The sequence below is a fragment of the Rattus norvegicus genome, chromosome 3, assembly GCF_021556685.1.
Source record: "Rattus norvegicus strain SHRSP/BbbUtx chromosome 3, alternate assembly SHRSP_T2T, whole genome shotgun sequence".
In the NCBI taxonomy this organism is placed as follows: Eukaryota; Metazoa; Chordata; class Mammalia; order Rodentia; family Muridae; genus Rattus; species Rattus norvegicus.
This window is the reverse complement of record NC_141536.1, coordinates 159,056,635-159,074,708: the sequence shown is the minus strand read 5'-3', so window position 1 is coordinate 159,074,708 and position 18,074 is coordinate 159,056,635. Positions and strand designations below refer to the sequence as shown.

At 48.3% G+C, this 18,074-nt stretch overlaps 1 protein-coding gene across 1 annotated transcript; it reads left to right on the top strand.

Moving 5' to 3' along the window:
- The first annotated feature begins 3,594 nt into the window (after positions 1-3,594).
- On the top strand, positions 3,595-18,046 carry Cyp24a1 (cytochrome P450, family 24, subfamily a, polypeptide 1). The gene is given in 12 exon segments (NM_201635.3): positions 3,595-4,203; positions 4,362-4,552; positions 5,306-5,399; positions 7,461-7,557; positions 9,081-9,172; positions 10,075-10,186; positions 11,401-11,546; positions 13,248-13,414; positions 14,452-14,530; positions 15,219-15,416; positions 15,517-15,636; positions 16,735-18,046. Coding segments are annotated over 11 exon segments (1,545 nt in total). The 5' UTR covers positions 3,595-3,945; the 3' UTR covers positions 15,628-15,636; positions 16,735-18,046.
- Positions 18,047-18,074: the final 28 nt, after the last annotated feature.

The window sequence follows — 18,074 nt, the reverse complement described above, 5'->3', positions numbered from 1 at the left end:
CCTGACTGAAACACCCGCCTTGGGGTTGGGGATTTAGCTCAGTGGTAGAGCGCTTGCCTAGCAAGTGCAAGGCTCTGGGTTCGGTCCCCAGCTCTGGAAAAAAAAGAAAAGAAAAGAAAAGAAAAAAAGGAAAGAAAAGAAAAACACCTGCCTTCTGGGTAGCTTCATTGCTCATGCGTGCAATGCATGAGCGCTGCAAGGTAAGTTCTCTCGCATCTCACTCTGCTACAGACGTTCTGCGGCGTCCTCCCAGGAGCCTGTGTTGGTACTCTCCCCATTTCCGTGATGTGTTGAGTGTGGCTGTGAGGTTGGTTCCACCACCTTCTGCTCAAGAAATGAAAAGTCAGCCCTCCGATTTCCCACAATCGAAAAGCGGCTCTCACCCTAGGTCAGCCAAGGTTTGAGGCTCAAAATTATATTAGCAGTCCATATATTTGAAAGGGCTTTGTGTTTCCCAGTACAGAAGATCAAAATCAAGCACTTGCCCTCCAACAGGTTCCATTCTACACACACACACACACACACACACACACACACACACAGAGAGAGAGAGAGAGAGAGAGAGAGAGAAAGAGAGAGAGAGAGAGAGAGAGAGAGAGAGAGAGAGAGAGAGAGAGTCGTGTGTGGTTGCATAGTAGAAAGGCTAGGGTCTAATTAATCTTTGCAGGAGTTGGGTAGGATTTCCCAGAACAGCAGAGGTGGCCTGGGCTGGTCTTGGGAGTGGGATTGGCACTTAGGAGCCATGTCCAGACCTTTCATTAGGAATTCCTAAAGCTTCCTTGGATGCTCACAGAGGCTATGGAAGGAGGGGGGCACCAGGCCAAGGCAAGAAGGTTACGTTCCAAGTATGCTCAACATAGTCATTTTGGTGTTCTGAACTCTTCTAGGACTGATGAATGTTCTACCCAATGGACTTCCAATAAACTTCATGATGAGACTTGGGACTCTCTCCAGTGAACGCAAGACATGGACTTAGATGAAATGGGAGTTTTCTTATTTACTTCTATGTATACCTTAGCTAATAACATCCGTACTTCTGATTATCCATTTGTCATACACGATGAGATCTAGTGCTAGCATTCCGTGTGGCACATGAGTTTAATCCCAGCACTCAGGAGGCAGAGGCAGGCAGGTCTTTGAGAGTTCAAGACCAACCTGGCCAACATAGCAAGTTCCAGGACAGCCAGGGCTACATGGTGAGACCCTGTCTCAAAAACAAAGCAAACAAAAAAACGTTTAACGCTAAACTCCCAGGAAAATCCACTTCATCTGAAACCTGCCTCCTTCTTGATCACACAAAACAAAAAAGAAAAAGGAAAAGAAGTAGTAACCCCATGGCTGAAGTAACAAGACGGTTGTCACACACCAGGCTTCACAGCATGCAGGCACAAGTGAGAAGAGATGAGGACATAAATCCTCCCTCTAGGGGGTGCAGTTTTCCCACCACCCTCAGCAGCACCACACCACCCCACCCGCTGATCCCACCCTCTTCTGGGCACATCGTCATGGAAGGAATATTTCTAGTATTCTTACATCTTCATGTTTAAGAAAAAGCGATATGACGGACCAGGCGATGTTAGACGTGACATAAACCGTCATCCAGCACTCTAGAGGTGGAAACAGGGAGGATGAGGGGTTTGAGCTAGCCTGGTCTATGGGGCTCTCTCCGTCTCAAGAGAGCGATAGTCTATGGATGTCTATGCTAAAGAGTCAGGCTGGGTCAGAAACTGGGGGGTGGGGGGGTTGCAAATGCCATTGGGACCACTAATGTTTGCGACAATGGACTAAGCGTTTAATTCCTTAAGTATGTGTGTGGCGCGGGGTGGGGGGGTCTTTCACATGTTTTTGACGTTGAGCTGAGGTGAAATTTGCCCCGCCCTGCCCCCACGCATATACAACAGAGAGCTGCTTTGTCTGGCTTCAGTGGGAGAGGATGTGCCTGATCCTACAGAGACTTAATACACCAGGGTGAGGGGATATGGCGGGGGGGGGGGCACCCTCTCAGAAGGGAAGGGGAAATGGTAGGAGGAACCCTGTGAGGGCACACGGGGAGGCGGTAGCACTCGGGATGTAAACACATAAATAAATTATTAATAAATAAGAAGCATTGGCGTGAAATTCCTGGTTTATCACAGGCTCTCAGAAGCATAGCATGTGGTACCCTCATGCAGTTATAAGGCCTACACTGTATTACATAGAGAATAAAATGTATGCTCCACAGACACACAAAAGACTGTGTAAGCTTACAGTGTGTGTGCCGTACACACTGCAGTGCATATTGTAAAAGATCTGATGGATTTCAGCTAAATATTATTGCTTATGTGCAGCTCTTGTATTTTTTGTTTTTTGTTTTTTTTAATTAGCGCCGACCTCTTAGGGGATATTTGAAGTGACAGCGTTGGAGCACAATCACAAATCGGATTGCAGAAGCTTCTCCAGAAGCTGACAGATGTTTACGGAAGACTTTGCTATTGCTTGGGTCACGGTAACCTCAGGTAAGGTGACTGGAAAGCAGGGGAGGAAGACTCTGCCTCCTGCCAGGGTGCTGGTGGCTTTGCATTGGAAAAGCGGGAAACAATATGAATCACTTTGAGTCAGCCGAGACCAATTTCCTTTCCAGAATTGGGAAAGCGAGCTCTGTTCTATCCGGCCGCAAAAGCAGGAGTGCGACTGTGGATAACCCTGCCTGCTTTAGGTGGGCTTTAGGGAGAAAGTGGGGCTCTTGGGAACCTGTGGGTGCCTCTGCTCTGTGCAGGGTGGGCGGTGCGCAAGAAGGAAAGGCCCGAGGGACCTGTGGGAAACAGTCTAAAGGAAACTGAGCTATGCCCTGTAGGCATTGCACAGTCTCCGGAAGAACTAAGGCCACTAGTATCCTTTATTGAGGACACACACCTGTGTAGACCTTACATGCGTTCATTTATTCGATTCCCTAACAAGTCAACCCGAAGCATCGAGGAATCTGGTAAGGAAATTCTGCAAACCGCATTGGGCTTTCTTGCCTAATTTAAGACCCAAGGTAAGAAGATTATTTCCTCTCCCCCTCCCCTCTTTTTGGTATAGCCTAGTAAGTTTCAAGTCCTCTCTTCCTTCAGAAGCTCAAAAAGGCAACTTTCATCCAAGGGAAGTCTGGCTCAGGCTGCGAAAACCTGTCTCCCAGGATATTGGAAGGCGGACACTCTCCACTTGCTTGGCAAGCGCGGGCGGCCTTCCGCGCTGTCCTCAGGGACCTTGCCCGCCCTGCATGGCGATTGTGCAAGCGCAGCTTTGGGCTCCTGCAAGGCCAGCTGCAGCCTGCAGGAGGAGAGCGAGGAGGCGTGCTCGCAGCGCACCCGCTGAACCCTGGGCTCGACCCGCCTTTCTCAGGTTATCTCCGGGGTGGAGTCCACCGGTGCGTCTGCCGGGCCAGCAGCGTGTCGGTCACCGAGGCCCCGGCGCCCTCACTCACCTCGCTGACTCCATCCTCTTCCCACACCCGCCCCCCGCGTCCCTCCCAGCCGGTCCCCCTCCGCCCTGCTCAGCGTGCTCATTGGCCACTCCAGCATGCCCTGCTTCCATAAATACGAGGTCCCTATGCCTGGAATCTTGGGGAGGTACAACGAGGTACATCAAACCTGGCGGCATCCCTTCGACCCTCCTTGATTCCCCCGTGGCTTTAGGCCTTAGAAGTCTAATTTGCAGACTCTCCCCATAGCTGCCAACCCCGGCCTCTCTTCCCCAGCCCCTGTGGCCAGCTCAGGGCAGAAACCAGCGCCCTAAGCCGCTGCACCTTGCAGCATCCCGGGCATCTGCTTCTTCGAAGTCCCTCCTGTTGTACCCCATTTCGCCACACCCGGGGGTTCTGATTGCCTTTCTTCCCCAAACCGCCAAAACTTCAGAACCCAGCAACTCTTCCTAAACACCTTACCCGTTCCAGCCCCTGCTGAGTCCCACGGGTCGCCTGCTACTATGAGCTGCCCCATTGACAAACCGCGCACCCTGATCGCTTTTCTGCGCCGACTGCGCGACCTGGGACAGCCCCCAAGGTCGGTGACATCCAAGGCGAGCGCTTCCCGCGCTCCAAAAGAGGTGCCCCTCTGCCCGCTGATGACAGACGGTGAGACTCGAAACGTCACCTCCTTGCCTGGGCCCACCAACTGGCCACTGCTAGGGAGTCTACTGGAGATTTTTTGGAAAGGTGGCCTGAAGAAACAGCACGACACGCTGGTAAATAGTTTGTTTCCTATTCCCGTATTGTCCCCTGTTCCCTATTCCTTCCCATCGGGGCGGCAGGGCGAGCTTAGGTGATCCGTCAGCAGCGCAAGGCAGAGCGCCCTGGGCACCAGAGGATGCGCGCTGATGGCATTTGGCCCGCCCCGCTGCAGGCAGAGTACCACAAGAAGTATGGCCAGATTTTCCGGATGAAGCTGGGCTCCTTCGACTCCGTGCATCTGGGCTCGCCGAGCCTGCTGGAAGCTCTGTACCGCACAGAGAGCGCGCATCCCCAGCGACTGGAGATCAAACCTTGGAAAGCCTATCGCGACCACAGGAACGAAGCCTACGGGTTGATGATCCTGTGAGTCCCTTCTGCTGGGTGGAGGCGGTGGGGGGCTGGGCGTGCGGGACAATAGGAGAGGGGAGTGGTTAGAGTTCCTAGGAGTTTTCTTATGCAGAACGAACACAAAGCCCCTGCTCTACCTAGAGCCTGCACAATCCTGAAATTGTGCTGTAGAGAGTGGGTTCCTCTCACAAGTCATCCAGTGAAGGGATTGCACGCATGCCCGCCTCCCCCAACAGGACACATCAAAAGCACCAAGCCCTTTTTATTTGGGCTTCACCTTCTGGGTGTCATCCTGGGCAAGATTTAACCCTAACGTCAAACCAAATATCTTAACGTTGTTTGACAATTTCATACGCGTTTATAATGTATTTCCGGTCGCTTTCATCACCCCATGCCCTCTCTGATTCCCACTCCCACTCCCACTGAGAGTCTCCCTCATCCCAATAACTCTCCTATTATCATGCCGTTTTTATTTGTGTTTCTGACTCTCTGGAGTTGCTGTCATGACCTCGGGTGGGGGCTATTTAGAGCACAGGCAACTTGGGAGCCTACACTACTGGTGAAAATTGACTACCCCTTCCATTAACCGCCATAAGCCATCAATCAGCTCACAGAGAGACACTGTGAGCCTCTCTCCGGTCAGTGATGGCTGAGATCCGTGAGAATTCGTTGAGAGCTAAGATTCCTGAGACCTTTCTAGGCGATCTTCGGGGTTCGTTTTTTGCGCAGCTTCTTTTGCGAGGCTCTAAGCACAGCCCTTCTCTGCAGGGAAGGACAGGAGTGGCAAAGGGTCCGCAGCGCCTTCCAGAAGAAACTCATGAAGCCCGTGGAGATCATGAAGCTGGACAAGAAAATCAATGAGGTTTGCGCACTGGGGCCAGCTTTTCTGGGGCTCTCTGCGACGGAGAGCTGTTAACGGGGCGGGGGGTGGGACTTTAGGTCACAGCTCTAAAGTACAAAGGGAGAAGAATTGTGGATCGTGGGAGTTTCAAGCGGTTGCTGTGTCTCTCCGTCCGTCATTCCTTCCTTTTCTCCCAAACTCATCTGCTCCAAACCCTTCTAAAGTTCCCCCGGAGGGAACAGTTACAGGTTGCACTGGCGGTTCCATAGCCTCGCACCAGCTACCAGTGAGATCCAGCGGTGTTATTTACCTTTTCCAAGACGGTCTCCCAGGCTTTAGACCCCTTAGTCTACAATACTAATGAGATGATGCTTCTAAAGGACCTGGGCGGCAATATTTGAGGGGGAGGGGGCTTGGGGGGTTGCAGTCGGGATAGGAGAACAGAGGCAAAGAATCTGGGTGGGAGGGGTGGGAGAAGGAGCCGAGGGAGGGGCGGTTCCTGTAGAGAACGGTCTTCTGAAAACGGAGAGAAACGAAACGTCAGGATGCATCCAGAGATTTTGGATTCCATACTAATGAATGAATCTGAAAAGATTCCGGACAATGGGCAGACCTTACCCTTAAGAATGACTTTATGGGCTTGGGGATTTAGCTCAGTGGTAGAGCGCTTGCAAGGCCCTGGGTTCAGTCCTCAGCTGGGGGGCGGAGACAAAAAGATTGACTTTATACTTCGCCAAAGGACTTTAACAATGTCATTCCCACAACAGGGGACAGGATTAAGCCTTACAGTAATCTCTTTATATTGTTGTTCACATTGGACTTTATTTTGAATCGACTTGGACCCAGATGGGCTCCTACAGGATATAGAAACCCGGGCGATTAATATAACAGTAATGCAAGCCCCAGGTAGAGCGTTTAGCAAGCAGCATAGTTAGACAAGCAGGGGACAGCCGCTCCAGAGCAGCTAGCATGCTCTGTCATGCTGGGCACACACTCAGGGTCACCTTTCAGTAGCAATGGGGTTGATGTTAATAATCCACACTGTATCTGAAATCGCTAGCTTTTACTTTTTCTTTGAGACATGATCTTTCCGTGTAACTACAGTTCACTATGTAGACCAGGCTTCCTTCAAACTCATAGAAATCCACCTGCCTGCCTCCCTAGTGCTTGGGTTAAAGGGGAAACCCCGTGCTGATTTCTTTCATTCCTTTTTTTGTCTCTTCCTCCCTCCCGTGCCCCCGCTTTTCTAGTAAGGTAACAGAGTCAAAGTACGTTTAACCCGCATTACATATGCAAGCCAAACATGCTCTCCTCCATCAACTGCTGGCTCCAAGGCTGCTCATCCCTGGTCTCGGGTGTAGCTGGGCAGAGCCTTCATCAGACAGCTGGGCACGTGACCTAGCATCTCAAAGCTGCTTCTCAGCTGTGACATGAGATCCAGAGTGGAGGTGCTGCTCCAAACTCCGCCACAGTCCTTGAGCTGCCATTTTGTCTGGTTCCTCTCCACCCAGTGGTTTACCCACCCAGTCTTCCCAGAAAGGATATTTTTCTCTCAACGTATGAAAGCAGAGCTGGGGAGATGGTTCAGCTGGGAAAGTACTTGCACTGCAACCACTGAGACCCGAGTTCAAATCCCAGCACCGGGAGGTACAAAGAGGATTCCTGGAAGCTCACTGGCCTGCCAAGTCAGCCAAATGTCCCTGTTTTCTGTTCAATTAGAGACCCTGTCTCAAAAAAACTAGGATGGAGAGCAAATGAAGAAGACACTGAGTGTCAACATTGGCCTCCACACATGTGCATACGGACACATGCATGTCCACACACAAACATGAGACTTCATCACACACACACACACACACACACACACACACACACAGAGTACCAAACACATATAAACAACAACACAAACAAGCCTGACACTTCCATTTCAGCGGCTGCAGGAAATCCACAGACCTGGGGAAGACACTGTGTAATTAGTGCCCATTGCCACCAAAGCAGAAATACCCTTGAAGAACTTCCTGAACTCGAACCTTCTCTCTCCCTCCTGTGACCAAGATGTGCCCTTCCCATTGCTTCCTTTAGGTCTTGGCTGACTTTCTAGAGCGCATGGATGAGCTGTGCGATGAGCGAGGCCTCATCCCAGACCTGTACAGTGAGCTGAACAAGTGGTCCTTTGAAAGTAAGTTGGCCTTGTAACCTTAGTCACCTAACTCTATAAGAGAGCTCAGGTCTCCATGATGATGTAGATTATCACCAATCAGGACAAGACCAGACAAGCTAAGCGAGCTATGACTCGTACTATAGGTTATAGATGAAGTCATTTAGCAAACATTTACTGAGCAAATTCTGTGTGGACAGCCTCTGTGCCCTCACAAAACTATGATTCTAAAGTGCTAAATACCGGTAGGGACATTTGCAGGAGTAAGAAGGAGCAGAGGACAGGGGTGAGAGATTCCTCTCTGTTAAGGTGAGCATCTGATCGGAAGGTCAGGAAAAGAGAAACTTAGAAAGGCCTCTTTGATGAATGTTCCAGAAAACGGAGCCGGGAGTGAAGGCCCCTAGCCCGGGCAGAAGTGGAAACATGGGGACTCTGTTCTTAGTATGCTGGCTTGAAGCAAGATAATAGCAGCTGCCCCCAGTCTTACCTCTGTACTCTGTGTAAATCAGGGGGAAATGGGAAGAGGAAAACATTGCTCTGTTGCCTTCTTGTTAATAAAGCAAAGAGAGTATGGGACACACACCACACACACACACACACATATACACATTCACACACACATATACACACACATACACATGCACACATATACACATATAGACATTCACACACACATACATACACATAAACACACACATGCACACACACATACACACATGCACACACATACACACATACATGCACAAAACACACATGCTCACACACATATACACATACACACATACACACACATGTACACACACACACACACACACACAGGACACACTCAGTGGAGAAACAGCCTGCCTGCAAGCCAGAGGACCTGGGTTCAAACCTCACACAAAGCTAGACACGGTAACATAGGTCTGTAATCCCAGTTTTCCTATGGCAGACGGGAGGCAGAGAGGGGAGAATCCTGGGATGCTCACAGGCCAGCTAGTCTGGTGTATGACGACATCGCAATCCAGGTGGAAGCACATTCCACTAGCACATCTAGCACAGGGGACACGGGTATTATGTAATTCACACTTTCTCTGTGCAAAAAAAAAAAAAGTTTTCAAGACTAAGGGATCTTGTTTGAAAATAGGTTGATCCCAACAACATTATTAAATGGAAAACAGAACAGAGAAAAAGCCCTGTTGTGGGCTAGCCCAGTCCCTGGCTGCTACTAGAAACCCGTTCCATAGCTCATCCCTCCCCAGCCCTTCTTCTTCCTCACTGTGGCAGCACGGACCTCCAAGCCACTTGTACCTCTGTCCTCACCTGCTCAGGACTGACACAGTGTCAGTCTCACCAGGAGGTTTCAAAGCATGGGTCATGTGCTCCTGGAAATGACTTTGAGAAGAGAAGAGGGTATCTCTGTCCTCCTCTCTCACTCCTTGAGATTTTGTTTTCTAGAAGAGACCACAGTCCCATGAGACACAGAACTCAGTCTTTAATAGGCAGCTAATCATAGACTGGCATGGCTACGGTTGAATCACAGTAGTGATTATTTTCATTGACAGGCATCTGCCTTGTGTTATATGAGAAGCGATTCGGGCTCCTTCAAAAGGAGACAGAAGAAGAAGCACTGACCTTCATTACGGCCATCAAAACGGTAAGCAGGATCCTGGACAGCATGACCTCAGTGCTAGAATTCGGAACAGCAAAGGTTATCCCTGTGTCTCCCAGGGAAGAATGTGTTCACACTTACTTATTTTTAATATTTAATTTATCCCCTTTGATACCTATATTTTAATATATGCATGTGCACCAATCACATACACACACAAAACAAACAAACAAACAAAAAACCCATGCTAAGTCCATTGTTCATCAGTTTAGGCAAAGTTATTTTATGAAAAATACTATTTTAGATGTATTTAAGGTATCTTGATCAATGGTCAGTTGGTTAAAAAATAACTTTTGAAGTTTCTGAATGTTGCATGTTTTAAAGTTTTGAATGGTTTGAGTGATTTGAGGTATTATAGATGTGGTGAGATTGATTTGGGATTAAGGTTATACAATATCAGAACCTGGAGCGAATAGGCAAATTATTGTTTTCCGGTTTTTCCTTCTTTCTTTACAATCAGGTCATTAAAAGCTGGGTCTGGTGGTACAGGGGGACCATACCACCGGCTCGACAGGCTAGGTGCTGAGGCAAGAAAATTGCAAGTTTTAAGCGGGCTTTGGCTACAGAGTGAATGCAAGCACAAACAAGACAATTTATCGATACTTTGTCTCAAAATAACAGTGAAACAAGAAGGATACAGAATATATCTGTATTAGATGCTTCTTCTAAGCAACCAGGAAATCCTGGGTTTGATCCCCAGTACAACCAAACATGAGACAGATACATTTTTATTAAGGCCATCTTTGAGATGAGCAAGAGAGATGGTGGGCCTTTGACTCCCACCCTTGGGAGATGCAAAAGGGGTCTAAGTAAAGATCCTCCCCTTCTAAGGAGAATGCTGGCTTAGAGAGAAGATGGCCGGGTTCAAGTTCCTGTGTTTCTTACAGATGATGAGCACGTTTGGGAAGATGATGGTGACCCCCGTGGAGTTGCACAAGCGCCTCAACACCAAAGTGTGGCAGGCACATACGCTGGCTTGGGACACCATTTTCAAATCAGGTGAAAGGGACACCCTGCCCACTGCCCACTGCCATCCAGTGACCTTGACTCTGTGTCTAGGAGAGGTGTATGCAATCTATCTGACTGAACCATCACGATCGTCCCATGGTGTTGCTTCCCCTACTTTCTAGAGTTTTCTATGCTCACACGCACAGCTGGAGAAAGCAGGAGGAGGTAGCTCTCTTAGCCCACTCTGCAAGGGGCTCAAGGAAGAGCTTCCAAGGCAGACTCGAGTTCCTGCATGGTGCTTTGGCCCTGTGTGTCACCTCCTTCACATCCTCAATTGCTCCATCTCTAAAGTAACGAATGACACTAACGCCCACGTTAGTACAATTATTAATATGCCCAGCACAGCATAAACATGGAGTGTATTATGATATTTTGGTGGTTAGAGCTATTTCTGCTCCATGACTCAGGGTGTTCCATTGTATGCATGTAGAGGTTTAACCTTACACAAACCCACATAGCCAACTCTTCTACGGGTCCCCAAGCAGGCTAGGCCATGCTTCAAGACTAAAGATGCCACACCCTGCCCACTATCTCCATGGTGTCTTAGTTTGGTGTCTGCCTGCATAAAGAATTGAAGTGAGACAGTTGTCTGAATGTGTTTCATAAATGCCAAAGGCTAAGTGTTACCAGTATGTCCAGACACCGTACTTGCGTATGTGCCTAGTGATATCTGTGCCCGAGTTTGGAATATGCACATAAACGCAGCTCTCATTCCCCCTCATGCTGAGCCCCTCTGAGCTCTGAGCTTTTGTTCATCAAAATGTGATTACAGACCAGGAGCTTGATGGAAATGAAGCCTTCAAGGCCATACTTACATGGTGGTGCGTGCCTTTAGTACCAGCACTCTAGAGGCAGAGACAGACATACATCTGTGAGTCTGAGGCTAGCCTAGTCTACATAGTTCCAGACTAGCTAGGACTACATAGTGAGTCCCAATGGAGATGGGGATGGGGATGGGGGGAGAACTTCAGGCTCCCTAATCACTGATTCTGAATCAACACTTTTGGAAGATGCCCAGTGGATGCTGAGAAGCAGATCCAAATCAGACTTGACCAATCCTTTCCAGTGTGGGGAGAGTATTAACTAGATACTTGCTGATCTAGCAAATCGTCAGTGTCCCTGTCATGACTCGGTGTTGCCAGATTTTCTCGGGTTTTTTTTCCTCATCTGAATTTTCAAGCCATCTCCTTTCTCTCCTCTGGCAGTCAAACCCTGCATCGACAACCGCCTACAGAGATATTCCCAGCAGCCCGGGGCAGATTTCCTCTGTGATATTTATCAGCAAGATCACCTTTCCAAGAAGGAACTGTACGCCGCTGTCACGGAGCTGCAGCTCGCTGCAGTGGAGACAGTAAGGGTGGGCTGGGAACATCTGTTGGGTGATTCGGTTTCCATGATGAGTTCTTTAGCAGCAGCTGGAATCATTCGCTCCACCAGAGTTACCAAGCATCAAACGCCTCGCAAAACCTCACAGGAGGGTGTGGTCGTCCTGTAAGCTCCAGCCAGCACAGGGCAGAACTGAGACAGGAGTTTGGAAATAGGTGCCCATGCTCTGACAAGACACTTTAACTATTTCAAACGGAAGGGCTGGAGAAACTCAGCTGGTGAAGCACTTGCTGTCTGTGTATCTGTGAGGACCTGAGTTTGGTGCTCACAGCTTAAATTTTAGAGCCAAGTGTGGTGGCTCATGCGTGAGATCCCAGGGCTGGGAATGTGGAGAGAGAACCCTGAGGTCAAGCAGACTAGCTAGTCCAGGGGAAGACCCTGCCTCAGAAAATGAGGTAGAGTCAACCTCCAGAGCTGGCCAATTTATGCTTTGACAAGTGGACTGGCGGAGAATGAACTTAGCAGAAAGAGCCAGTTAAAGATGTGCATGCCCATCCCCCAACCCCCAGCCGAGGTCATGGCGGGACAGCCTGAGCCCTTGAGGTTTCCTGACCGACTTTCCCTGGAATTAAGCTCCACAGACTGATTACCCTGGATGTGGTGAAGCGGCAGTCACCAAGCTCCATGGTGCGCTGTTTGGCTCTTGTGGTGAGGCGCTACCTGATATGGTCGTACACCTGGACTATTTCTTTTTCAGTCCTGTTTTTTCCGAAAGTCACATTGGGTGGACAGGAGGGATTTGATTGCCTTTAATTTGGAGGCCGCGCCCTCTTCCTGTTCTGTAGTAATGACATCCAGGGTGTATTTCAGCCGAGACCACTGGCCCTCTGACATGAAGAAGCCTGCCCGGGAGGCATGGTCTTCCAAAAATAATAAATGCCAGTTGGCTCTGAGCCACCCTGCTCTCTGCTCCTTAGTGGGAGTGGGCCATGGCACTCAGTCACCGCGCCTTGGTGTCTGCAGGGAGAGGACGTGACCCTTAAAAAAAAAAGACCATTGGCCCTGTCAAAACCTGCCGGCTTCTTGGCATAGTCAATCTGATGTTAGAACTCATTTCCTCTTCTATTCTTTTTTGGCAAGGGCGTCACATTCTCCTGCGAGGGCATTTTAACGTGTGGCTAAAGCCCTGGTAGGGCCTTTTCGTGTTCATGGTTAATTTAGGGTGTAGCCAAAAGACCGTTTAGAACATTCCAGAAGGGCGGGGTCTTGCAAATTTAATTACATAGAGAACCTCTCACAAGCGCCACCAGAGTTTCCTGTCCTCTCTTCACTCCATTTTACATAAGCTTTGCCCATTAAACAGGTTCAAGCCCAATTTTTATTTTGAGGCCGTGATGGATTCACACCTAGGTCTGAGGGTGGCACACAGAGAGGACGTCTTTGTACGTTGCTCCGGTCTCCCCCTAGTGGTAGCCTTTCACATAGCAGTAAATGTGGCACAATCGGTATAGAAAGGAATCTGGGTCGACCCCAGATTTACCCACCTCCCCTGGCCAATTGTATGCAAATTTGTTTGTGCTCAAGCAATTACACCCGACTGTAGCTTAGGCAGGGCCTTTCGTTCGCCTGACTGACGGCGGTTTGAGGCCGGTCATGCACAGACCCTAGCTCACTGGTTTGAGACCAGTCATGAGCAGACTCTCATCCGTGGCCCGTTGCCTTTCAGACCGCGAACAGCTTGATGTGGATTCTCTACAATCTATCCCGGAATCCTCAAGCGCAACGGAGACTCCTTCAGGAAGTTCAGAGCGTGCTGCCTGACAATCAGACGCCACGGGCGGAAGACCTGAGGAATATGCCCTATTTAAAGGCCTGTCTGAAAGAATCCATGAGGTACGTACGGGCGCACCTCTGGGCCAGCACACGAGAACAGGTTCTCTTTGGCTATGGCGACATTCTGTCACTAGAAAAGGATTCTCTTGGAGGCACAGCAAGGATTCCTTAAGGTGCCCCTCCTGGTTTATTATACACATCTATCAAACTAGAGAGAAGGGTCTTGGCGTGTAATGATGTTTTTCTCACTCGCTTTCCAAATCCTGTGGGCCAATCCTATCAAATCCTAGAAAGTGAGTTTCTTCCTCTTCAGAGCAATAGCAGCCCGCCTGTTATGGACGCTGTCAGTCATAAGGGGGTCAGGTGTGATTGTCGGGTTCCAGATGAAGGCCTAGCAAGAGGACAGGGAGATACATCTTTGTCTGTGAAGACTCTTCCTGGGAAGTGACCCTCCTCCCACCCTTTGCTTAGGAGGAAGCAGCACTGCCTCAGTGGGCAGCAGCAGAATTGAAAAAGAACGCCAGACCTCAGGCGAGGCATGAGATGCGTACAGATCGAATGGATCGGAATAATCGATGAGCCACTTATTAGCCTTAGAAGGAAATCAGTGTGGTGAGCCACTAGCCAGCCTTATAGAAGGCCTTATAGCCAGCCTTATAGAAACAAGAGATACATACTAAGAAGATGGGATTTCTTAAAAACAAAACAGAACAGACCTCGGTTCTTCCATGATTGCATACAGAGTATTTGATTACACCCACCCCCTTTCCCAGCCCCGCCCAGATCCACTCCCTTCCTCTGTCACCCAATTCTCTGTCTACCTTTTTCACCATCAAGTCTAATTTATGTTGCCCATATATATTCTTGAGAGCGGAGGGAGTATTGGGAGCTACACCCCTAGGAAAACCTGAGTTTCCACCTCACAAAGCCTGTCGGTTCCCAGAGCTCCTTGTGAAAGAGACAGGGTATTGTTCTTGTCCTGACTGTGACATCTGACAGAACTCCCGATTCTCATTGTGTCTGTATTCCTAATGCCACGTCAGACAGAGTGAGGTTGGTGGCCACATTTACAATTCCGATTTTGATTTTTTTTTCAGGCTTACCCCAAGTGTGCCATTTACAACTCGGACCCTTGACAAACCAACGGTTCTGGGTGAATACGCTCTACCCAAAGGAGTAAGTAGGCTCTGCCTATCTGTTCCCTATCGAAACTTGGGAAGATTACACTTCTCAAGTGTCTGTCGCATCTCCTGGAGGCTTTTTGCTGGGAGAGCATTTGTTCTGGAAACCCATAGAAGACAGAGAAAGCATCCTTGTGGCTACTAAGTACAGAATTAGGGAGGGTGACTCCTGAGATGCAAACATGGTGGTCTGTGAGTGGTCCTGAGTGACTTACAGGGAATCTGTCAGCTTCATCCTTCCTCATCTCAAAATGGGAAGAAGAGAGGTAGTTGTGAAAATGGAACACAAGAAATGCAGAGTTCTGGGGTTGGTGAGGGGTCTCAGGGCAGGCAGAGCACTTGCTACACAAGGATAGGGTCTGGGCTTGGATTTCCAACATCCTTTTGAAAAGCTGGATGGGGCTGTTTGGACCAGCATGGGGGAAGGGGCGGGGACATGAGGAGAATCAGTGGTCCTCCTGGCTGCCAGTTTAAATCCAAGTTTAGTGAGAGAACCCGTGGCAAGGGAATAAGGCAGAGAGGGGACCCCAGATGTCTTCCTCTGGCCTTCGAATATGCATGCAGGGACATGTACCACCCACATGTATGCACATATGTTATACCGTCCCTAACGTATGTCAAGCAATAAATCATTGTATTTTTTCTACTGATTAAACAAATCATCTTTTTCTGTGTGTTCTTAGACAGTGTTAACCCTCAATACCCAAGTGCTGGGTTCTAGTGAAGACAATTTTGAAGATTCTCATAAGTTCAGACCCGAACGCTGGCTTCAAAAGGAGAAAAAGATCAACCCCTTCGCTCATCTCCCATTCGGCATCGGGAAGAGAATGTGCATCGGGCGCCGGCTGGCTGAGTTACAGCTCCACCTGGCTCTCTGCTGGGTAAAAGTCCTCACTGGGCTCCTACAACCCCATCATGGGCCATTCCACAAAGCGGGAGGCAAGGGGGCTGACTCTCCTTTTATCTCAATGTGTGTTACAGATAATCCAAAAATACGACATTGTGGCCACAGACAATGAACCTGTGGAGATGCTGCACCTTGGCATCCTGGTACCCAGCCGGGAGCTGCCAATTGCGTTCCGTCCACGGTAGGATGCTGAGGTGAGCGTCTGGGACCCTGTAGCCTTTGGGCTCCTTACCCGACCAGGACTGAGCAAAGTTCGGAAGTGTCTGGTCTCAACCTTATTTATTTTCCTCTTCCTCTTCCTCTTCTTCCTCTTCTTCTAAAGATTTTAATTTGAATGTGTGTGTATATATGTGCCACAGGAGTGTGGGTCCCCACCGAAGTTAGAAGAGAGCATCAGATCCTCTCTATCTAGAGTTACAGACAACTGTGAGATGCCCAAATGGCAGGTTGCTGGGACCCAAACTCAGGTCTTCTGCACAAGCAGCAAGTGCTCTTAACCATGGGGCCATTTCTCCAGCCCCACCTAATTTCTCTATCTCTCTCTTTTTAAAATTATTGAATTATGTTTCTTTTTTCTTTTAACATGGGCCCAAGTATGTCACTCAAGCCCTGTGCTAAGAAATTACTTCTGTAGTGAAACACGATCTTGTTATTTTGTCTTTTTTTTTTTTTTTTTTTCGGAGCTGAGGACCGAACCAGGGCCTTGCGCTTGCTAGGCAAGTGCTCTATCACTGAGCTAAATCCCCAACCCCGAAACACGATCTTTGTACGTCTGCTTGGTGTCTCCTAATGCACATTGCAACGGAATCAAAACCATCGATGTGACCCAAAAGTAGGGTGGAGAAACTTTATTGTGTGATGTGGAAGGTGACCCACCCAACCCGTGGCTTGACAGTCACATGTTTGTGCTTGAAGCCAGCTCTCTCACTCACCCTTTCCAACAGTATGACCAGGGTTTGCGCAGGGTCAAGAGGAGGGGCCACTGAGGCCAGTGGATCATTTAGAGAAGCACAGTAAGGAAGTTTCTGAAGGAGGTCCCAAGAAATACAGACATTCCATAGTGTCCGTAGTATGTCAAATTCTGAGGCCACATGAAGTGGCTTTCGTAGGAGACCGGCGTAAAAATCGTTAATGACAAGCCCCCAGCCTCAGCAAGGCCAAAGTGCACACGTCGTCACTCAGTAAGCTACGCTTTTGGCTGATGCCCTTGATAATTTTAATTTTAGCCTTTTGTTTTCCGACGGCTGAAATACCCTTTGTGACATAGGATGGGTGTCTAATTGATTTTACAGGTTTATTTTCACCCCAATCAAGACCAGCAATCTTCCCCTTTCTGCAAGAAAGCTGCTTATGGCTTCAGTATTCCTAAGACGGCGAACTTCAAGGACCAGAGCATGGGACAACCTGCGAAACACGGCGCACACAGCCTTCTGCAGAATGATTCTGACAATGATGTTTACTAAGCCCATTACTCAGGGAAGCACATGGGGGGCGGAAATGCCAGGCACCGCCCACTACACTTTACCACGTGTTTACATTAGCCAATCAGAGCCCCTAAGAGCCTGCGATCGCTCCATCTTTGTGACGTCAATGGAGGCTGCTGGTCAGCCACTTTAGTAAAGGTTATTAAGTGTTTCTGATGCAAAACCCAAAGCGGCAGCGTTAATTCCCGTTTACATTTCATGAAGAAAGACCTACTATGCTTTAATTGTCTCAGTGGGACTGACAAAACGTTTATTATACTCGGTTTCGTTCAATATTTGAGGAAACGCCTGCTGTAAACCGAGCTAAACATTAGGCTCTCGTAAAGCTATTTTTCCTGCTTACAAGGGGAAACATTGTTGGAAATTAGAGAGTGTCTATTTTAAGAAGTTCTACAGTGAAGCCAGCTCCTTGCTTATGAATGCCTCGTTGGTGCGGTCAGTGGACTCTAATCTCTTATTTCATTGGTACCTTTCTCTGTGGTTTCAGGGTGTGGGGATAGACGAATCAAAAGTTTCTAAGTTGTGCGTGTGTCGGCGCGTGCATGGGAATGGCTGTGGGCCTGAGGGTACTTTGCTTCAGTCATGTTTTTATATAAAGACATGAGGTACCCAATTTAGTATGGAACTTGTCCTGAAATGTAATCATAGGGCTTTCTGTGCCTTAACTTCATCTATTCAAATCGAGGACTGTAATGTATGCGCTCTACCCATGCTGCCTGTAATGTACAGTGGGACTTGAACCCCTTGGAAAAGCACAGTTTCGTAAGCGCAAAACAGTTATGCACTACTGACAAAATTTTAAAATGTTTACATATAACGTGCATTTTTTTCAACCAGTACTGTTTTTCTATAGAGGTTTACTGATTATTTCTATATATTTGATAAAGATTTCCTTTTAGGTTATGGTTTTAGAATAGTCTGAAATATATGTACATTTGAATGAATATGTGTGTGTGGATGACAGGTATATACTTCGTCTTTCTTATAAAATTATATTTAGAGTTATAAATCCAGAAACTAAAGATGTAGTTTTGTGGTAAAGAGTTTTGGCCTGGTCTATGTTGGCTCCTGGGTTCAATCCTCAGCACTACTAAACAATAAAAAATAAAATAAAGAATTACACCTGTATCGTCAGATCTCATTTTTCT